General features: G+C 38.0%; 1 protein-coding gene and 1 pseudogene across 3 annotated transcripts in view; one reads left to right on the forward strand and one right to left on the reverse strand.

Moving 5' to 3' along the window:
• ABCB1 (ATP binding cassette subfamily B member 1) overlaps nt 1-10,526 on the reverse strand; it is a 99,015-nt gene extending 88,489 nt beyond the window's left edge. Inside the window, exons 1-3 of one of the 2 annotated variants that reach the window (XM_082398191.1) lie at nt 10,203-10,526; nt 9,590-9,663; nt 4,512-4,572 (exon numbers count right to left, since the gene is read on the reverse strand). In XM_082398191.1, the coding sequence (XP_082254317.1) occupies nt 4,512-4,572; nt 9,590-9,657 (129 nt within the window). In that variant the 5' untranslated portion in view covers nt 9,658-9,663; nt 10,203-10,526. The remainder of the gene's footprint in view (nt 1-4,511; nt 4,573-9,589; nt 9,664-10,202) is intronic. The other variant, XM_082398192.1, reaches the window with a different exon arrangement.
• A 642-nt stretch (nt 10,527-11,168) lies between these two features.
• LOC309632664 (small ribosomal subunit protein uS5 pseudogene) lies at nt 11,169-23,692 on the forward strand (annotated as a pseudogene). Its single transcript has 3 exons — nt 11,169-11,234; nt 13,324-13,400; nt 15,149-23,692. The product of its transcript is annotated as a small ribosomal subunit protein uS5 pseudogene (transcript).
• Nucleotides 23,693-23,765: the final 73 nt, after the last annotated feature.

Genomic DNA, 23,765 nt, shown 5'->3' on the forward strand with positions numbered 1-23,765 from the left:
GCATTAGAGGTGGGAGTCCACCCAGATGATAAACCAAAGGTCTTTGTCCACAGTGTAATTTACTAAAGGAAGGCAGGGATGAAGGTTGTTGGAACTGAAGAGGTCAAAGAATGTGGAGCTTAGGAGGCATTAATAAGGTTACCAAAACAGAAGAATGATGAGAGCATAGGCGAACGAAGTAGAAGCAATCAAACGACAAGGTCCTCAATGGAGGAGCAAAAGTAACTAGAAATTAGTAGAGGGTATCACTGAAAATGGATAGAAGGTATTATAATTGTCCAGAACCAAACTCAAACAGGGATGGAGTTTTGCATGAAAACGATTTGGAAATGGTCATGTGAAACTAGAGAACTGCCAACACTATCACTGGCCCCTGGGATTAGGGGTTGAGAACTCTAAGTTCACCGGCAAAGATGACACAAGAAAAGAACCAAAGAACTGGGAGGAAAATGAGCAGACTGTGGCATCACAGATGCAAACAAGAGGAATGAATACGGTGCACAGTGTCAGGTGCTACTTAAAGGTCAGGAGAGACTGTCCACTGAATTTGGTGAGTGTTGGAGATAGAAGCCAAATTATAATATGTTAAGAAGTGATTTGGAGGTGAAACAGAGAGCAAAGGCAGCTCCTATTTGTGAAGCAAGCTAGAGGAGATGGCTTTAAGGAGGACATGAGTGACATGAAAGACAGGTGACATGTAAATACCAATTGGAAAGACCCAGATGAGAGGAAGAGATTGAGGATACAGAAGAGAAAGGATAATAATAATAATAACGTAAGGTCCTTGAGAAGGCAGAGGATATAGGAGCCAAAGTACAGTGTACAAGTGGGTGATTAGATTTAAGAACCAAATGTTTCCTGTTATAAGAGGAGGGAAGGAAGAAGCAACTGATCCAGGTACAGGTATGTTTGTCAGACTGGGAGAGAAGACCTGAGGAACTTCTGTCAGGTGGCTTCCAATTGGTTTGTGAAATAAAAAAAAGAGGTCATCCACCAAGAGTTGGGGTTAGGTGGGGAGAAGTGGGAAATTTGAGTAGAGGTTTAACATACTCAGCGAGAAGAGGAGGAATAGGATTTGTGTGGGATACAGCCTATTGCGAGATTTTTCTCCAGCACCAATCAGCTGTCGGGGTTCAGGCACCAAGAAGGCAGATGGCTGATTATGCCTGGGCTGGGCATGACAAGTGACAGGTGAAAGGAAGTTTATAGTTCAGGCAAGAGTATCACTAAAGTGATGACCATTGCTCTAAACTGATAAGAAAGGGAATGGAAACAGGAAGGGGCTGATGGGAAACTGATGGGTCAGTGGACTCAAGATCCAAGGAAAACAGTGAGCATACTGAAGAGAGATGAGATGGCTGGCTAATTCAATCTGGCTGCTTCAGAATGGCACTTTGGAGGTAGAACAGTTCCAAGTAACAGCAAAATCCAGGATGTGAGTGGGTGGCTGGACTAAAGGGGAGGGAAAAATTACTGCCGCTGTGAAGGTCAAAGAGCGGTTATCCTTATAACACCATAAAACTCACCCAAGATAGTAGGAGTACCAGGGGTGGAGAGGGAGACACTGAGCAAGGTGGTAAAGTCTCCAGTGAAGAATGACCAAGTGGCCAGAAGATAACAGCATCAACAAAGAACCCTTCAATCCCAGGCAAATAAAATTTTAACCAACCACATACTATCATAAATGATTAAAGTTGTTAAAAGCTCTGGATGTAGCGTAAGCAGATCTTGGCAAAATTCTGGGCCTTTCCCCTTACTAGCTATGTGACTGTGTGACTGAATACATCGCTTAAACCTCTCTTGAGTCTGTTTCATCATCTGGACCATAAGAATAACACAAGTTCCTACATCACAGGGTCACTGTGAGGATGAAGTTAAATAATACACATGGGTGCTTAACAGATGCCTGGCACAGAGGAAGCACTTAACATTGCCACCTATTCTCTATTTAGAAAAAAAATTAATGTTTCAGTAAGATACATAAAGTAGAAAGATCAGAGTTGAATCTGCAGCAAGAGTGTTTGATCCTTAAGGAGTGCTTTGTGTAAGAAGTGTAGCCCAACTTGTATTTTTTCCGCCCTAATTTCCAGTTGTCCCATTTCCTCACTTGTTTTAGATTTTATCCAACTTTTGTGTTTCTGTAAATGTTGAAACAAAGCCTGACAGAAATAAAATAAAGGCCAGTAGAAAAATTTGAATCTATTCCTTACCTCTTTTTCATCATTTTTCTCAAGACTGCCAAAAAGTCTTCTAGTAGAAAAAAGTTAACAGGGATGGTATACAGAAAACAGTGAACGTTGCAAGCCTGAGACTGCATTCAAGGTTAGCCCTTGGCTGGCATCTAGAATTTGGATTTTGGGGAGAGTAACCATAACCCTAACTGATAAAAGTGGCCAAACTATTTGTACAAACAATGTGCTTTATGCTGAAGGTCTGCCTTCGTTCTGTGAGTCTGGAATTTTGGTACACGCTGCGTCTACATGATCAGCCCCCAGTCAAAAACCCTTGGGCACTGAGTCTCTAATGAGCTTCCCTGACAGACAGCATTTCACACGTGTTGTCACAACTCATTGCTGGGGGAATAAAGTTGACTCCACTGGGATAAGACATTGGGGGCTTCTCTTGGACCTCTCCCTCTTTCCTATGCCCATTGCTGATTTTGCTGTAAATCTTAGCCACGAGTATGGCAATATGCTGAGTCCTGTGAGTCCTCCAAGTGAATCATCAAACCTGGGGTTCTTGGAAAGCCCCAACACATATCAGTTTTTGTCTTAGCTGGAAATTTTTATTAATCAGCAATGCCAATAGCATCAGCATTTTACTGTTAAATGTTCTTAATATGTCCCTGTCTATATGGGTTTTATACACAAGTTCACAGTTAACTATGTCAGCTCTTCAAGAAAAAGGCATGAGAAAAAGCCACTTAAATAGTATAGCTTTTCCTCAAAAGGCTTAGAATATATTCCTTCTATGCCATCCTGAGCACTGAGATTTACAACATGAATTTCCTAGGTCTGAATCTTGGCCCTGTTGAGGATTCTTGGGCAAGTTAGTAAGACTCACCTCACTTTCTTTATCTGTAGAATTAGAATAAAAATAGTATCTATCTTCAAGGGAGTTGTAAAGATTAAATGCGTTCATATAGGAAGTACTTAGTGCAACACATGGCATAAAGAGCTGTATTTATGTTATAATTATTAGCCTTCAAACTCCAGATGTTTACTCTTTCGTGGGCTCAATTGTATTGATAGTTATTACTTCTATATATTAGGTCTGTTAAATTTTCTAAAACAGAAGACTAATTTTTAAAGTTACTTATAAAACAAAATTACAAAAGAAATATTTTGGTCTCCAAGTGATAGAACGGAAATTAATAGAACTTGGCAATAAACCCTATTTTAACATCAAAGCTTCTTTTAGTATAAGAATGAAATCTAAAACAAATAAAAACTGTCACTTGATTATTCAAGTAGTCTTTCTGAGAAGGACCCAAGTGCATAGCCTCATTTCCCCAAAATTCCAAAGAGAGTGGAAACAGACTCAAAGGTGGAACTTTAGCAAGAGCAATTGCAGCGCAGGAAGAGGAAGTTCAGAGTGCTCAGTGTAAAAGGCAACTCTTTTTTCCTGCCTATAAGCTTTTTTTTGTTCAATTTACTAATATTCATTTTACAAGATGGACTATCCCCCCTAACACCACACACACACACATTTTAGAATTGTTTGGTGTGTTATGCCTGAATTATAAAGTGTGCACTCCAAGACTTAATTGGTTCAGTAGTCTTCCAGGTTCTACTTGCACAGTTCACCTAAATCTGTATTCTCAGGGAGAAAAAAAAAAAAAAGGATCCAGGTAGAGAAAGACCATCAACCAGCCTGTCTTAATCCAAATCTGATTAAAGAAAAGCTTCTAAGCAGCTACATGAAACCAGAAAATAAGATAAAGAATTAATTATATTCCATGAAACCAGAAAATAAGATAAAGAATTAATTATATTAAGGTTTTCAAATTCCAGATTTTCAATTATTCAGCACAGAAGAATAATGATATGTACTAAGTCATACTAATAAATAATCCACCGCTAACTTCTATCATATGAGTGTCTGGGACTTTGACCTCAAACCCGCCAGGATTAGAGCCCTTGTCGACAGGGTACCCCGTTTTTTCTTTGATCCACGCTCCACATGGCTGGTTTCCTCTATCTAGATGGCTGAGACCATCACTGGGAGAAGTGCTTGCATAGGTAACATATCACTGGCGACATAACTAACTAGGAGAATACTGAAATCCAGGCTAGGAAGGGTGAGTCTGGAGGCTCAATGTACACGGCAAGTTATGATTGGCATTCCCCTGAAAACAAACTAAATTAAACGAATTCATTTTACCTCTCCATTAACAAATACAAACAAATTTCTCTCCAAGAAAGTATTATACCAGATGAAATACCTCTTATCTAGATCAGGAGAAGTCAAATTTCCAAAGCACTTTGAATAGTGAATACATTCAAACTCACCACTGCAAAAGTACTGACAGTTGGTTTCTTTTCTTTCTTCTCATCTTTTTTACTGAAAAACCTAGCAATAGAATTACATAAAACTTTAAAAACTATATAAATCTTTAATTACCCAATTAACATAGAGCTTATATTTAATAACAAATAGGACAAAGAAACATGTCTACAATGTTATTAAAAAAACAGGTTATAATATGATCCCATTTATGAAGTTTAAGTATGTTTACATATACCTTAGAAATCTATACATGTGGTTATCACCGGGTGTTGAGATTTCTACCAAAATATTTTCTTCCTTGTGCCTTTGATATTTCCTAATTTTCTATGGTGAATACACAGAGACACAAGACTTTTGCATTAGAAAAAATAATACTAAAAAAAGAGAGCTTCCTGTTTTTCTTCTAATTAGAAAATCATTCATGCTCTCCAGACTTAATCCCCTTAATTATCATCTGAGTAATTCTAGCAGCAGACAGCTAGTCTATCTATCTACCTAGATATTATCCTTAATCATTCCCTTTACCTAGTGGAGAGTAGTGGCAAACAGATGCAGGGCATAAATTATCCTGAGAAAGGTAATTAAATCACTTTCCTTGAGTAAATCTAATTCTGAAAAGATGTCTGGAGCCCTAAATGGACCATTAAGGCAATAAATGCAACCTAGAAAAACTACCATCAAAAAAGATGGTTTGTAAACTGCAAGAAAGCGGTCCTCAGGCAGAGATAGGAAGGTGAAGTATTTTGAGCGCAGATTCAAAACTCTGTAACTAGTTTTCTATTCTATGTAACTGCCACCTAGCATATGAAAGCAAACCAACCAAAACTAGCCTCCGCATCTACATTTTCATATTTATAAAAGAAAGACTACTTCAGGGAAGAATTACATTATTTTTACACAGCTTTTCAAGTTCAAAAAGTAAATTCATTTTTGTCTTTGTTCTTTACGCTAAGCAAAGTCAAAGAGTTGAAGCAACTTCTAAAGAAAAAAAAAAAAAATCCAGCGTCTACCCCATATTTGGCTTTGGAGTAATGTTCGAGGGACATAAAAACACACAAAATACACAAACATAACTCTTCAGATTTGGTTCCACCCTATTCCCAGTAAAGGCTTGGTTTCAGTATCCCTGGAATCAGGATGAAAGGAAAAAAATAGCCATACATAATTGAGTTTTAGCTCTAAGCTTTTTATTTATTTTTTCGTTCTCTAAAACTGCAGCTACTCTGAAGATTTATAATGTTCCAGACACTGGCTAAGTAAACACTTCCCATACAGGACCTCATTTAATCTTAATCTCTGTGAGGCAGGCACATTTTTGTCCTTCCTTTAAAGACAAGAGAACTGCAGGTGAGAAGAGTTAACTAATTTGTCCAAGGTCACACAGCTAGAACAAAGCCAAGATTGAAACTGAAAAGTCTAACTCCCAAACACCAGGCTATCTGGTGCAACCTCAGAATTCTGAGACACTGCCTTGCAAGGAAATGCACATATAAACTGACTCTCACCCCTCCTAGAAGACTCATTTATCCCCATCCGCTCAAACACAGTGCTGACAAATAGCAAAAGTTGCTTATCAAGCCTCATTTTAATAAAGAATCTTAACAAATACAAATATGCCAAGTGGTACTACTACCCAAGCATTATACCTATTAGCAAAGCCACGTGCTTCTTTATAATTTCAAATATAGTTTAAAAAAAAACTCACAGAAAAAGAAATAAGATTTGTGGTTATTAGAGGGGGGAGAAGGGATGAGAGGCAGCTGGTCCAAAGGTACAAACTTCCAGTTATAAAATAAAAAAGTGCTGGAGATGTAATGTACAAGAAGATGATTACAGTTAACACTGCTGTATGATATATATATATATATATATATATATACACACACATATATATAGAAGTTAAGAGAGTAGATCCTAAACGTTCTCATCACAATAAGAAGAAATTTTTCTTTTTCTTTTATCTACATGAGATGATGGACGTTTGCTAAACTTGTTGTGGTAATACTTCACAATATTTATAAGCCAAACCATACGCTGTAAACTTTAAACTTACATGGTTTTGTAGGTCAATTATATCTCAATAAAACTGCTCAAAACTCAATAAACTATATATATAAAAATATATAGTTTTATTAAGAACAGATTAAAATCAGTAATGGTGAGCACAATTTAATAAGAGCTACTTAACCAAAAAAACAATTTCTAGTTTGAAAAAAAAAAGTCTGTAGGCCATGATAAGAATCAACAATAAAATGAAGGTATGTGCAGGCTCAAACTAATCTTTTTTCTGTTTTTCAAAATATGGACTCTATTTTATTTTCTGAAGAATAAATATAAGTAAATGTCCCACAAATATTTATTGAACATCTTTTTCAAAAATGGAGGTGTAACTGACATACAACATTGCATTAGTTTCAGGTGTACAACAGAATGATTTGATATTTGCATATATTGTGAAATGATCACCACAGTAAGTCTAGTTAACATCTGTCATCATACATAGTCACAGAATATTTTTCCTTGTGATGAGAACTTTTAAGATTTTCTCTCTTAGCAACTTTCAAATATGCAATATAGTATTATTAACTATAGTTGCCATGCTGTACATTACATCCCCATGACTTATTTTATAACTGGAAATTTGTACCTTTTGACTCCCTTCACCCACTTTGCCCCCCTTTCCTCCACTTCTGGAAACCAACAACCTGTCAAATGTCTTTATCATTTCCTTCCACATACCCTTAATACTTCTTACTCCAATATCCCTAAGTGTTTGTGTCAAAAATACATAGTTGTTTAAGGTACCAAGTTTAAAAGTCAAAAACAAAATGGGAAATATCTACCTTCCACTTTTTGTAATCTATTTTCTTTTTGTTTATTTGGGAATTTTTTATTACGCAAATTTTCAAATAAACAAAAAAAATCAAAAGAACAGTAATAAGTCTACCCATAAATTCACCTAGATTCAACAACTGTGAACACTTTGACCATATTTTCTTTATCTGCATAACAAAGTATACATTAGAACTGTTAAAATTTTGCTGAACTATTTGAAAGTAAGCTGCAAACATCATGGCACTTCACATGTTTTCCTACCATTATCACATATAATAAAATTAACAGCAATTTGATATCAGCTAATATCCAATCCACATTCAAAATTTCCAAGAATGTTTTCTATAGGTTTTTCCTTTTTTGGAACTGATGTAATAAAGGCTCACACATCACATGTGGTGGTTTTGTCTCTTTAGTCTCTCTTTTAAATCTAGAAGTCCTCCTCCCCACCTACCCCCGCCAAACAATGACTTTTCATAGTAACAAAAACAGACGTCTTATAAAATGTCCCACATCTTGGATATGTCTGTTTCAAACTTAGTCCAAATTGAGACGTGCAGTAAGTATGAAATACCCAGATTTGAGGACTTAGTATGACAAAGAGAATGTAAACTCTCTTGTTAAAAATTCTGATTACATGTAGAAATTATAATATTTTGTATATACTTGGATCCCTAAAATATATTTTCAAAGTTAATTTCACCTGTTTCTTTTTACTTTTTAAATGTTGCTATTAGAAACTTAATAATTAAAAATGTGGTTCACATTATATTTCTATTGGACAGCATTAGTCTGGAAGCTTGATTGGATTCACTGAATGATTTGCAAACATACTTCCCTGGTGATGTCGTGTCACTTAAGTCTATTCCACCATGAGCCAGGCCAGGTCTGATCACTTGGTTAAGGTTCCTAACTGCAAAATCTCTCCACTGGAAAACCACACTTTCCTTTTTCCAATTAAGAATTGTGGATAATTCTTAGATTCAACATTTCTCTGAGCGCTTTAGGATGCATTAAAAATCCTTGCCCAAATCAATTATAACAATGCAGGTTTCAATATGATAGCTGGCATTTTTCTGTAAAGAAGTTTTTTTTTCTCTCTCTCTCTCTACTTCTCTCACCCTTAGTTTTCCTCCTCCTCTCAGAATTTTATTAAGAATTCATTTATTCAGTATTTCACAATCAAGTACAGTCATTATTCTTTTTGACGCTCAAACTGTCCCAGATTCGGCCAGTGGAAGCCCCTTCAAGCCAGCTCCTGGGTCCTTTTTGACAACTGCCCTGAACTCCACTAACTGTTTTCAGGTACCACAAAGATACTCCAGGCTCAGGCTCAATTGGTATTAGCCCTTTCTCTATGGGGCGCAGATTCCTTTTCGTAATGAACGATATTGAGAAACCAAGATCTGACACTAAGTGTGCGATTTGCCGCTATCCCTTTCAGTGGACAGAAACCGAACTATTAAAAAAAAATCATGAAATCACACTGAAGTTTCTAATTCAAATTTAACATTGTTTTTAAAAAGCTTATTTAATGACCACATTTGTATTTCTTTTCTCTTACACTGCAAAGCTTGGTTTCTAATAATATTAATATATTTACTAAATTGTTTTATTTTACAATTTATTACTAACAAAAAGCTTATTGAGCAAAAGTTTAAATTTCATGTACAGACACTGCATTGTGATCAAAATTCACTTAAGACAGTTATTTTCCCTATGTGGTGACAGTACCAACTCTAAAAATAATCAGGATAATTTCACACCATTCTAGTAACTTCTTTGGTAGTACACTCCTCTCACAATTTCTTCTACAAGGGTCAGCTATTCATTGCCTTAAAATAAAAATATGCTTAAATGCAGTTGTGGCTTTCTGTCTCATCTGCCATGCCACAAACATGCAATGTTTATGTGACTGCTTTACCAGAAGGAACAAAGAACCACAAAGCAGAACACAAGCAGCACATGATTCAGGCTCGTCGGCGACCAACATCACTTGTAAAGCAGAAGGTTATAAAACACCCAAAAGGAAATGAGCACTGGCCTGTATGGGACCAGAAAGCTGAGGCAGAAGCTCACCATGCAAATGCTGTGCTCAACTCAGCCAGCCAACTTCTGCAACTGCTTGCATTTAAGATAAACATCATCATCATCATCAGCTGATCATTTATTTCAGAGCTGGAGGCTAGAAACAAATTTCCCAAATCTCTCAAGCCACGTAAAGTCTGAAAATGAAACAGACTACCTTTTCTTGTCCCTTTTCAAGAAGTTGTCCCCCCCTTCTCTTCCACTGCGGCCTTCTTCAAGATCCATCGCGACCTGAGGAGAAACCACAGCCGATTAGCCAAACGCAAGATTCGCAGAAGGCGGAGGTGAGGCTGAACTTGAGTCCCGCGCGAGGAGCGGAAGGGCGGGGAGCTCGCCCTGATGCTCCAGCCGCTCGTAGGCGCGATGGTCCCCGCAGAAACTTGCCTCCGCACGCGAGCAGAGTTGCAGGGGTGCGGCGCGGCCCGGACTCTGCCCGCCTCCACTGCGTCTCTGCCTCCCGGTTCCCCTCGCCGTCCACCAGCCCGCGGGCTCAGAGCCCGGCTTCCGACACCGCGCTGGCTCTGCGGGCTCAGGGCAGCACACTCCAGGACGCGCGTGGCTAGCACCGAAAACTAGGGGCTGGGGTGCCCCAGGAGCTCCCCGACTGAGAATAAGTCTCACCTCACTTGGTCCCCTTAGACTTGCCAAGTGGAATCCCCCCTCCCTCTCCTCCGAAGCCCTCTTCCCACAGGGACCAAGCTCAGGAAATTGGAGAGCCCACCCTTCCCGCGAACCGTCTCCCTCGAGTCCCCAGCCTCGCGCTTCCCTACCTCGGGCTTTCTCTTGGAACGTCCACTAAGACGTGAATCTTGGAAGAAGAGATTCAGACTCCAGCGGAAAGTCGCGGCGGATGCGGGCAGCGGCCTCCACCGCCGAGCCTGGAGGAGCCGCTACTCAAACGCCTCCGGGCTTCCCGTGGCGTAGAGAGCGCGCAGACCACACCCCGGTGCTCCGCTCCCCAGCCAATCAGCCGGACCGCTCGGGACCGCTCGATTGAACGCAGATTGCTCGACAAGTTACGAAACAGGTTGGAATTGCTGGAGGAATGTCCTCGCTTCTGTTGCCCCTCAGCAAAAGGGTGAGTAGAGGAACGCTTATCAGCTGACTCACCAAGGACTTGCACATTTACAGGGTCCTGTCTGTACAAGTCCAAACAAGTCTCCATATCCACCCAAGTATGTGTAGATAGATAGATATAAATGTGAATATACAATTCGCTCCTTGTGGCTCGAGTAGATACTACTGCCCATTCTGTAGTTAGAACGAGTTAAAATTCCCTTCCAAGTAGCACCTTTAAAAAGGCCAGGTGAAATTTTTCTGCAAGTCTTTCTTCAGTATGTTAGACAGTTTCTAAGGTGTATCTGTTCATGTTTTATTTGAAGAGAAATAGAAATAGGAAGATTTTTTTTTAAAAACGTATAAGTCGAAACGGACATTTCAGGGTGGAAATGTAATTATAAAAGAATGTAATATTTTCGGATTGTAGCCATCAGGGGAATGTCCATGTTTTTCTCAAGGCGTTTTAAAACTCATATTTTAATTCGGATTCTTTAAGTGTATTTTAGCATATTACGTTAGTGGTAATTTAATTCCATATTTACTGTTACCATTTACAGTTTTTTCTGGTCCTCTCTTTTCCTCAAGTTGTTGAAAAGTAAGTGCTATCTTCACAATTCAAATTCATAAAGCAGAGTTAACTCACATCGGAGCTTTTCATACTTATCAACCCAGGGGAAATGGATGTTGTAACCTTTTGTCTGCGGTCTCCAAGTTACAGGAGTTACTCTCAGCTCAACGCAAAAGTATAAAGGAAGAAAATCCTTTTATTTTTTTACTGCATAGTGTATTTTCCGTACTTTCTCTAAGTAACTCATACTTCAAAGCCATAATTTTCTTTCCATCCTTTATTCCAGATTTTCCTTGCCTTGATTTTTTTTCTTAGCCATGCGATAAGGTTTCTTTCTTTACAAACTGTTAATTAGACCCTCTAACAAGCCACTCATTTTCTCTGTGTTCTAATTGTATATGTGTGTGTACAGCATGGGCCCAACTATTTAAAGGCATAACGCCAACCCTGTGTTCCACCTGGGGCAAATGTATGAAGAGTTCCTCTTTCTCCCATGTGTTCTTAATCTGATTCGTGCCTCTGCTCTTTGTTTCCAGTTCTGTTTTACCTTGTCCCACCTTTAGTTTATGTGATCCTTTTATACATTTTGTATTCTTGAAAATGAATCCCCCCTAAATCCTCCCTAAAACAATGCAGGATTTATTTTTAAAATTCAAGTATAGATGATTTACAATGTTGTGTTAGTTTCAGGTGTACAGTAAAGTGATTCAGTTACAGTTACATATATATATTCTTTTTCAGATTCTTTTCCATCATAGGTTATTACAAGATGTAGAATACACCTCCCTGTGCTATACAGTAGGTCTTCACTGTTTATTTTATATATAACAGTGTGTATATGTTAATCCCAAACTCCTAGTTTATCTCTCCCCCCTTCCCCTTTGATAACCATAAGTTTGTTTTCTATGTCTGTGAGTCTATTTCTGTTTTGTAAATAAGTTCATTTGTATCATTTTTTTAGATTCCACATAAAAGTGATATGACATTTGTCTTTGTCTGACTTACTTCACTTAGTATGATAATCTCTAGGGCCATCCATGTTGCTGCAAATGGCATTATTTCATTCTTTTTTTATGGCTAACAGGATTTCTTTTAAGTATTACATATATTATGCTGATTGCACTGTTTCTACAGGCTTGAGCTTCAAGTGAAAATCTCTATCAAGGACATACATAGTTTAAGGATCATAATAGCCCAGAGAATTTTTAGTAAAGCTCTGTCTTTCTACTATATATATATATATATGTTATGTATATATTTTAGTTGCTTTGCTCCACCGACATGAAGATATGGACATAAAATACAATGGACCTAAAACAGTGGACAGTTCTAGCTACTCCCAAGCCACAGGCCTTGACTGTAAAGACTTTGACTCCTGTCTCACATTACTGCCAGCCACTCCTGGTAATATCAGACAGCTGGACTAAGCACTTCCTCTATGAGCCTCATTAATTTCCGGTGAAACCCCTTAGAAAGCAGCCCCTTTGCAAGTCTTGACTCACACACCTTCACACAAGCAGCTATTTTTCCTTTCTGAAGTGTGCTTCCCCATAATTCTGTACCTTCCTGCCCTCCACTGGCAAGTAGTCCTTTCACCAACTTGTCTGTACTCTCCCAACACTCAAGATTTGCATCCCTGCTGCAGTCTATTCTGTACGTACCTGTGGGAATAATAATAACTAACGTTGAGTAAGCACTGGCCGTGTACTAGGAACTATCCCAAGCGCTTGAAAGAGATTAACTCATTTAATCCCCACAATTATCATCTGACATATGTAGTATTATTGTTACTAACATTTTACAGTGAAAGAAACTGAGGTTGACATTGTGTGCCCAAAGTCACACAATTGGTAAGCAGCTGACCCAGGACTTGAAAGCAGTCCAGCTCCCAGCCCTCATAAATACACTCTTAACCACTCCTACACCATGGTACACTACTATAGTACACTCTCATACACTGCCTTTTCGAGCCTCCCACCCCACCCCCGTGAAACATTTTTATCTTATGACTCCATCTTAGAAATCCTACAATGGCTCCTTAATACCAACTATATCATATCTGAGAGTCTCCTCTTGGCTTTTAAGGACTGTAGCACACTCTCTCTCTCTGACTATCTTCATTCGCCTCACTTCCTTACACTCTCTCCCTTGCCCCCGACACATCCATGGGTGTTCACTCCATTTCAGCCCAACTCACCTCCCAGATGATTTGCTCTTTCTTTCACTCTGCTTTTCCACATGTAAATCTTTAAATTAATTTACAGCAATTTTCTTTTTTGGTACCTGACTCCACAAACAACCTGGACTTAGATTCAAGTACTACTTCTGCTGTTTTTGCCGTGTAAGTTTGAACAGGTTACTTAACTTTTCAGTCCCTGAGTTGCCTCTTTGGTAAAAAAAGAAAATAGTAATGATACCTCATAGAGTTATTGCAAGATTAAGTGATTTGTGTATTTAAAAGGCTTGTACAGTGCCTGAAACATGTTAAACACCCAACAATTGCTATGTATTAGTAATAAAATCCCATCCTCAGTCTATTTTTGCCCTTCCTTGGCATTCTTTAGCACTCATGTATGTAGCTACATTTATTTATTCCCTGTTACTTTCAAAGAAGCAAAAGAGGGGAAAAAAACACTACCTAAATAATAAAGAAAATGAGTGAATACACTATCATTTCACACCTTTATTGCCACTTTCCCCAGCATCTGTCACCACAAATATTGCAATAACTTCAAAACTGGTCTCTATTTCTACCTTTACCCCTATTTTTTTTTCATCTCCCCTGTGCTGTTTATTCAGAAGAAACAGGAAAATGTGCTCCATAAAAACAAAGATGTAAATCGAGGAAAAGAAACTCAAGAAATCCAAAAAATGCACAATTCAATACCTTTACCCTCTTTAACAGTCCCTCTCCACCTTCCCCTCCCCAGGGTCTATTGTTAAGAGTAGGTCAAGTCAATGGTTTCCCCTCTCACTGAGAGTAAAATCCAAAGTATTTCCTATGGCCTATAAGTCCCTCCAAGACCCGGCCCCCTCTCACCTCTGACCTCATCTTCTATTACTCTTTCCTGGGTTATTCACCTCCAGTCTCATGAGCCTTCTGTTCTTTGATCATCCAAGCATGCTTCTTCCTCAGGGCATTTGTAGTAGTTCTAGCTACTCCCAAGCCACAGTCCTTGACTTTAAAGACTTTGACTCCTATCTCACATTACTGCCAGCCACTGCTGATAATAAAGAGCTGGAATAGACACTTCTTCTTTGAGCCTCATTAATTTCCAGTGAAACCCCTTAGAAAGCAGCCCCTCTGCATGTCTTGACTCCTTTAAGTTAGCTGTACTGTATGACTCATTTCTTCATTTTTTCAGGTCTTTACTCAAATGTCAAGCTATTTTGTTTGAAGAACCTAGAAACAGTGTCTGGCACATAGTAAATGCTCAGTAAATATGTTTTAAGGGAATAGAAAAAATGAATAAGCAGGTTGACTCAGAAAAACGTGGACTAAGTATAAAATTATATAAAGGATTTTGGGTCTTATTTTTATGCTGCTTAAATTTTTAAAAATTATTTATGCTTATACTTACTGGAATATTTCTTCATAATTCTGGGCCTCAGTTCAGTCAATATTTGTTCCACAAACATTTACTGAGTGCCTGCCATAAACCAAAAACTGTGCTAAATTGTAGTGATAGATGGTGTAAACATTATATTCTGCCTTCAGGGAGACAGTAGATTATTTTATTTGTACAAGTTCTTCTGGCCCAGATAGACTGGGGTTGTGTGTTTTATTGGTTTTTTGTTTGTATTGCAGTTCATGTAGTGCTTTTCCTGTGGCAGAGATATCATAAATACCATTCTCAGGCTAGTTGCCTTATTTTCTTTGAAACTGTTTGCCATCCAAAGTAGCATTGACCTCGCTCTTTGCCTCCTTAAAAACAGCAGATGGCGGATGAAGCCAGTGCTGGGGAAGGGCCCGGAGGTGGGGGGGAGGGGGCCTGGAATGGGAGGCCGCGGAGCTTGCTGAGGCAAGGCGGAGAGGACAAGGAGTGGCTCCCTGTCACCAAGCTGGGCCGCCTGGTCAAGGACATGAAGATCAAGTCCCTGGAGGAGATCCATCTCCTCTCTCTGCCCATCAAGGAATCTGAGATCATTGACTTTTTCCTGGAGGGCATGCCTCAAGGATGAGGTTTTGAAGATTTTTCCTGGCAAAAGCAGACCCGTTAATAATTCAATAAAAATAATTAATGAAAAAAAAAAAAAAAAAAAGCAGACCCGTGCTGGCCAGCTGACCAGGTTCAAGGCATTTGACGCCACTGGGGATTACAACGGACATGTCGGTTTGGGTGTCAAGTGCTCTAAGGAGGTAGCCACTGCCATCCGTGGGGTCATCATTTTGGCCAAGCTCCCCATCGTCCCCATGCGGCCAGGCTACTGGGGGAGCAAGGTTGGCAAGCCCCATACCATCCCTTGCAAGGTGACTGGCCACTGTGGCTCTGTGCTGGTGTGCTTCATCCCTGCCCCCAGGGACACTGGCATCGTCTCAGCCCCTGTGCCCAAGAAGCTACTGGTGATGGCTGGAATTGACGACCACTACACCTCTGCCAGGGGCTGCACCACCACCCTGGGCAACTTTTTGATGCCATTTCCAAGACCTACAGTTATCTCACTCCTGATCTCTGGAGAGAGATGGTGTTTACCAAGTCTCCGTATCAGGAATTCACTGACCATCTTGTAAAGACCCACACCAGAATTTCTGTGCAGAGGACCCAGGCTCCAGCTATAGCCACCACATAGTTTTCTATGAGAAGAATAAAGTGAATGAAGCCAGAAAAAAAAAATTAACCTCTTCTGAAACATACCTTTTTACCCTACGTCAAACAAAACTAATATGCAAAGATCTACCAAACAGCTCAATCTTTTTTTATTGCAATATAATTGATATACATCATGTATTAATTTCAGGTGTACAACATAATGATTCAATATTTGTATATATTGTGAAATGATCACCACAATTAGTTAACATCTGTCACTATGTATAGTTACAGAGTTTTTTTTTCTTGTGATAAGAACTTTTAGGTTTTACTCTCTTAGTAACTTTCAAATATGCAATACAGTATTATTAATGATAGTCAGCATGCTGTACATTACGTCTTCATGACTTATTTATTTTATAACTGAAAATTTGTATCTTTTGACTCCCTTCACCCATTTTTCCCACTCCCACCCCCCACCTCTGGTTACCACCAATCTATTCTCTGTATCTATGAGCTTGTTTTTTTGTTTGTTTTTAAGATTCCACATACAAGTGAGATCATCCAGTATTTGTCTTTCTCTGTCTGACTTAGTTCACTTAGCATACTGCCCTCAAGGTCATCCATGTTGTCAAAAATGGCAAGATTTCATTCTTTTTTTATGGCTGAATAATATTGTGTTGTATGTATATATATATATATACCACATTTTCTTTATCTATTCATCCATCAATGGACACTTAGGTTGTTTCCATATCTTGGCTATTGTAAATAATGCTGCAAGGAACATGGGTGTGTATATATCTTTTTGAGTCAGTGTTTTTGGTTTCTTCAGGTAAATACCCAGAAATGGAATTGCTGGGACCATACGGTAGTTCTATTTTTAATTTTTTAAGGAACCACTGTACTGTTTTCCATAATGATGGCACCAATTTACATTCCAACCAGTAGTACACAATGGTTCCCTTTTCTCCACATCCTCACCAACACTTCCAGACAATTCAATTTTAAATGTAAAGTGTATTTGCCATATAAGTCCCATAAACGGTGAGTTTCTCTCAGTGCATTGAAATATTAGATATTAGATGTGGAACCACCAGTATTTTAGCTACTTTCATTAGTTCCCTTTATCTTACAGCCTATTAAACTACTCACAAATGAATCTTAATTCCAATTCCTGGCTTTTTAATTTCTGTAAATGTGTTAATAAATATTTTTATTTCTTTAATGTAGAATTTTCAGAAGTTTTAAATTCCGCCATTAATAGAAAATCCATTACATGTGTTTCTATCAATCAACAAGCATTGACTAAAAATGTATTCTGAAGAATGTAAAGGCTCTCTGGTTGTATATTTAGATGAACATTTATATCCTGGCTCCCTTAACCCTTCATTATCTTTTCAAGCCACTCTTACATTTTATCTATTATGCTTTCACCTACTTTTCCTTCTTCTCCTAGGAAGAGAATTTTTAATTCTTCAGGAGGTTCTTCTTCCCATGACTCTTTTGTTGTAAATCCTGTGTTTTTCTTTCCCTGGTCTCTCCAATAATTCATTTCTCCTATTTCTCCTACCTCTTCTATTTAGCCAATCTGAGTGCGAAATGAAGCTTCACTATTCTGTAAAAAGGAATGCAAATTCATGTTGATGAACTCCATTGACCTGAGCCAGAGAAAGAATACACCTGAAGTTTCAGGTCCAAAGAGCAAGACAAATCACAGCTGTTGCAACAATAATCAAGGATCCACACACTCTCCACCCATTTATGTGTAATTAATTTCATGTACAAAGGATGTATGACTATCTTAATGACAGGGGACATTGAATGACTGTACCTGAACTCACCCTGGATTACATCAGATTGTTTCTATGCATGCATGCACTTAAAACAGAAGTTCTTAATGTGAGTATATTGCTCTCTAAGGAGGTTATTTCTCCTGACATTGTTTAACCAATGGATGCAACAGCCTTAACTTGGGTGAAATGGTGATTAGAAGATAACAAATTGACTTAATTTAAAACTAAGTGATTGGACTTCCCTGGTGGCACAGTGGTTAAGAATCCGCCTGCCAATGCAGGGGACACGGGTTCGAGCCCTGGTCCGGGAAGATCCCACATGCCGCAGAGCAACTAAGCCCGTGCGCCACAACTACTGAGCCTGCGCTCTAGAGCCCGCTCACCACAACTATAGAAAGCCGGTGCACAGCAACGAAGACCCAACACAGACAAATATAAAAGTAAAATTTAATAAATAAATTTAAAACTAAGTGATTTAGCCATGTATCAAGTCAATGACAAACAGAAGCCTGAATTTTACTCCTCTGAGAACCCTTCTCTGTCTATACTAACCAGAAGTGATTTTTACCCACCCCCATCCTACGCCTAATTATCTATACCTCTCATTTGGTATTCATTACTACTGTTTTATATGATTAGACATTTCTTTTTATATTTTAATAGTACAGCAATTTACACAAATAAAGATTCAACACATGCTTGTTGAGACCAGTAAGTGCTGAGTGTCTTAGGTCAGAGACAACTTTATAGAAATCAGACCAGTGGGTCAATGGCTTAAGTTGGTGCTTTGAAAGTTCTATAGCTTTTATCAGCCTCTAGTAGCATCTTTAAAACTCCATTAGTGAATCATCCCTCTGAGTAAGTCTCTGTCTTCTATTAAAATAAAGCTCCCTTAATAGCACAAGAAGAATTTTTAAATTAATTGCAGAATTATTGGGAGAGAGGACATGACAGTAAGATCAAGGGAAAGATGAGAATGAAGTGAAGCTCAGGAGGCTTCGAATTCTAACTGCATCACTTGTCGACTGACTGGCTTTGGACAGGTTACTCAAACCTTGATTTGTGAGTTGTTAAAATGGAGACAATAGCAGAAGCCACCTAAGGTTTTTGTAAGAAGTAAACTGGGTAAGGCTTGAAAAGTGTTTGGTATTGAGTAAGTAGTATTATTACCCAGATAGCCTAATAAAGATGATAAATGGAATAAAACAGGAATAAAAATTAACAACTTGAGAGTAAAAGTGTTATGTCTGAAAAGGGCTAGTGATGGACACAAAGTAAATAATGATATGGAAATAATTATAAATAATTGTTTGAAATAAAGCTAAAAAGAATGTAAAAATTATCTTGAATAAATTCAGATTTAAAGGCAACAGTTAACCAAATAGCTCTTCATTGTAAATATCACAATGGATTAATATTCTTAATATTTAAAGAGTTCATATAAGTGTATAAGAAAATTCAAAAGCCCAGATAGAACTGGGCAAAATACACAAATAGGCAATTCACACACAGAAAGGCAATAGTACTTTGGTGAACAAAGTAGGACATAGTGAAATGTTCACACTAACTACAAAGAAATTCAAATTAAAACAGCAAAGATATTTTGAAAAATGAGTTTATCAAGTGTTCACAAAAGTGAGGTAAAATAGGTAGGAAATGAAAATTATTAAAATGAATAAGGAAATAATGTGGCAATATATACTCTAAATGTTTGACTCAATTCAATTTTAGGAGATCTGTTCTAAAGAAATAATCCAGGGACTTCCCTGGTGGTCCAGTGGTAAAGAATCCACTTTCCAATGCAGGGGACGCAGGTTCGATCCCTGGTCAGGGAACAAAGATCCCACATGCGGCGGGGGAACTAAGCCCACACACCACAACTACTGAGCTCGCGCACCTGAATGAGAGAGCCCATGCCCCACAACTACAGAGCCCACGTGCCCTGGAGCCCGTACACCACAACTAGAGAGAGAAAACCCTCACACCACAACTAGAGAGAAGCCCAAGCAGACCGCACGCCATAACGAAAAGATCCTGCATGCCTCAACAAATATCCCATGTGCCACAACTAAGACCCTATGCAACCAAAAAAAAATAAATAAAAAGGAAAATAAATAAACAAAATAAATAAATATTGAAAGAAAAAATAAAGTGTAATGCTGAGTTTAAAAAAAAAATCCAAAGTACAGGAAAAATATCAGGCACAAAAATGTTAATTGCTGCTTTATTTGATAAGTGAAAAATGAGAAGTAACCTAAATACTTAGTCACATGTGAATGGCTGAGCAAATTATGATGCATTCACTTAAGGAGAGTATAATATAAAATGTACAGCTAGCATCATACTCAACAGTAAAAAGCTGAAAGCATTTCCTCTAGGATCAGAAACAAGACAAGGATGCCCACTCTTGCCACTTTTATTCAACATAGTTTTGGAGAGAAGCAATAGTTTTGGAGGAATCAGAGAAGAAAAAGAAATAAAAGGAATCCAAATTGGAAAGGAAGAAGTAAAAGTGTCACTGTTTGCAGATGACATCGTACTATACATATGAAATCCTAAAGATGTCACCAGAAAACTGCTAGAGCTCATCAATGGATTCAGTAAAGTTGTAAGATATAAAATTAATATACAGAAATCTGCTGGATTTCTATATACTAACAATGAACTATCAGAAAGAGAAATTAAGGAAACAATCCCATTTACCACCACATCAAAAAGAATAAAATACCTAGGAACAAACCTACCTAAGAAGGTAAAAGACTTGTACTCAGAAAACTGTAAGATACTGATGAAAGAAATTGAAGATGACACAAAGAGATGGAAAGATATACCATGTTCTTTGATTGGGAGAATCAATATTGTTAAAATCACCATACTACTCAAGGCAATCTACAGATTCAATGCAATCCCTATCAAAATACCAATGGCATTTTTCACAGAACTAGAACAAAGAATTTTAAAATTTGTGTGAAGACACAAAAGACCCCAAATAGCCAAAACAATCTTGAGAAAGAAGAACAGAGCTGGAGGAATCATGCTCCCTGACTTCAGACTATACTACAAAGCTACAGTAATCGAAACAATGTGGTACTGGCACAAAAACAGACACATAGATCAATGGAACAGGATAGAGAGCCCAGAAAGAAACCCATGTACTTATGGTCAATTAATGTATGACAAAGGAGGCAAGAATATACAATGGAGAAAAGACAGTCTCTTCAACAAGTGGTTCTGGGAAAATTGAACAGCTGCATGTAAAAGAATGAAATTAGAACATTCTCTAACACCATATACAAAATTAAACTCAAAATGGATTACAAACCTAAATGTAAGACTGGATAGTATAAAACTCCTAGAGGAAAACAGCGGCAGAACACTCTGACATAAATCTCAGCAATATTTTTGGATTCATCTCCTAAAGTAAAGGAAATAAAAACAAAATAAACAAATGGGACCTAATTAAACTCAAAAGCTTTTGCACAGCAAAGGAAACCATTGACAAAACAAAAGACAGCTTACTGAATGGGAGAAAATATTTGCAAATGATATGACCGATAAGGGGGTGATATTGAACATTTATAAACATCTCATGCAGCTCAACATCAAAAAACAAACAACCCAATTTAAAAATGGACAGAAGGACTGAATAGACATTCTTCCAAAGAGGAAATGCAGATGGCCAACAGGCACATGAAAAAGATGCTTAACATTGCTAATCATCAGGAAACGCAAATCAAAACCACAGTGAGATATCACCTCACACATGCCAGAATGGCTATCATGAAAAAGAACATAAATAACAAAAGTTGCTGAGGATGTGGAGAAAAGGGAACCCTTGTACACCATTGGTGGGAATGTAAATTGGTGCAGCCACTGTAGAAAACAATATGGAGGTTTCTCAAAAAACTAAAAATAGAACTATTGATACCATATGACCCAGAAATTTCACTCTTGGATATATAGCAAAAAAACCCAAAAACACTATTTCTAAAAGGTACATGTACCCCAATGTTCATAGCAGCATTATTTACAATTGCCAAGATATGGAACCAACCTAAGTGTCCATCAACAGATAAACGGGCAAAGAAAATATGGTTTATATATACAATGGAATACTACTCAGCCAAAAATAAAAATGAAAATTTGCCATTTGCAGCAAAATGGATGGATTAGGAGAGCATTATGTTAAGTGAAATAAGTCAGACAGAGAAAGACATGTACTGTATATCACTTATATGTGGAATCTAAAAATACAACAAACTAGTGAATATAACAAAAGAAGAAGCAAACTTACAGATACAGAGAACAAACTAGTGGTTATCAGTGAGGAGAGGGAAGGTAGGAGGGGCCGTGTAGGGGATTAAGAGGTACAAACTATTAGGTATAGAATAAGCTACAAGAATATATTGTACAACACATGGAATATAGCCAATTTTTATAATTACTGTAAATAGAGTATAATCTTTAACAATTGTGAATCACTATATTGTACACATTTAACTTATATAATATTGTACAGCAACTATACTTCAATAAAAAATAATTTAAAAAAGAAAAAGTGTACCTTCAAAAATTTGCAATAACACTGGAAAGTACCTATGTCAATATGCAAAGAAAAGGTCAGGGGAAAATTGTGACAGCATGATATTAACTATGTAAAAGAAATTAATTGATGTAATATTAGAAAGAAATATATCAAAAGGTGAAGAATGGTTGTTTCATAGTAATGAAAGTTATGTCAGTTTTTTTCTTTAAACTTTTCAGTATTTTACAAATTTCTATACTAAAAGTATATTATTTTTACAATGGAAAAAGTGGTATTTTGTGTAAAGCATGGAGATGGGCATAAAGAAGAGGTTCCAGGACCCCGGCTATTGTTATCCATCTTTCGGGGGGGTTGCTGTTTATTAAGGAGCAGACGGCCACATTTAGTGAAGGGCAAAATTAACTGGCTAAAACAAGTAACATGGAGAACTCCCAGTATTCTACATTTCTTCAAAAATTTCTATTTCTGAAAATTCCTTTAAAGAAAGAGAGAAAGGGGCAAGGGAGAAAGGTAGAGGTAAAAACGGAGAGATATTTCTTTAAGTGGTAAGAAAACATATTGTAGACTGAAATAACTGGATTCTAGCTTTGGTTTTGCCATCCACTCTGTGTAACATGGGTACATTTTATCTAATTGCTGCTTCACTATCAACATCAAAGTGTAATGGAGAAGACCAAAGACCTAGAGGTACTTTTCCCAACTAACCACCATGTATCTGACCTGAGGAAGGTAATAAGGAGGAAAGACCATTTAGGGACTTAATTGTCATTCCCCTGAAGAGTGGAGCTCCATGAGGGTAGGAGTCTTGTGTCTTTTTTTTTTTAATTGAAGTATAGTTGATTTACAATGTGTTAATTTCTGCTGTACAGCAAAGTGACTCAGTTATACACATATAGGCATTCTTTTTTCATATATTCTTTTCCGTTATGGCTTATCACAGGATATTGAATTTTTTTTTAATTTTATTTATTTATTTATTTATTTATTTATTTATGGCTGTGTTGGGTCTTCATTTCTGTACGAGGGCTTTCTCCAGTTGCGGCAAGCAGGGGCCACTCTTTATTGCGGTGCGCGGGCCTCTCACTGTCACGACCTCTCTTGTTGCGGAGCACAGGCTCCAGACGCGCAGGCTCAGTAGTTGTGGCTCACGGGCCCAGTTGCTCCGCGGCATGTGGGATCTTCCCAGACCAGGGCTCGAACCCGTGTCCCCTGCATTGGCACGAAGATTCTCAACCACTGCGCCACCAGGGAAGCCCTGAATATTTTTTTTATGCCATACAGCTAGTGCCTAGTACAAAGCACGGCACAGATAGTAGGTACTCAATTTCTGTCTGTTGAATGGACTTAACAGAAATCCCCATTAACAGCATTATTCGACTTTTTTTTTTTTTTTTTTTTGGTTTTCGGTTTTGTTTTTTTTTTTAAATTTTTGGCCGCACTGCGCAACATTGGGGATCCTAATTCCCCGACGAGGGATCGAACCCGTGCCCCCGGCAATGGAAGCACAGAGTCCCAACCACTGGACTGCCAGGGAAGTCCCTATTTGACATTTTAAAACATATCCAAACAAATAAAGATAGACTTAACTGGAACAACTATTTCTTTCTTGAGTC

This window comes from Balaenoptera borealis, assembly GCF_965194805.1.
Source record: "Balaenoptera borealis genome assembly, chromosome: 7".
Classification (NCBI taxonomy): domain Eukaryota; kingdom Metazoa; phylum Chordata; class Mammalia; order Artiodactyla; family Balaenopteridae; genus Balaenoptera; species Balaenoptera borealis.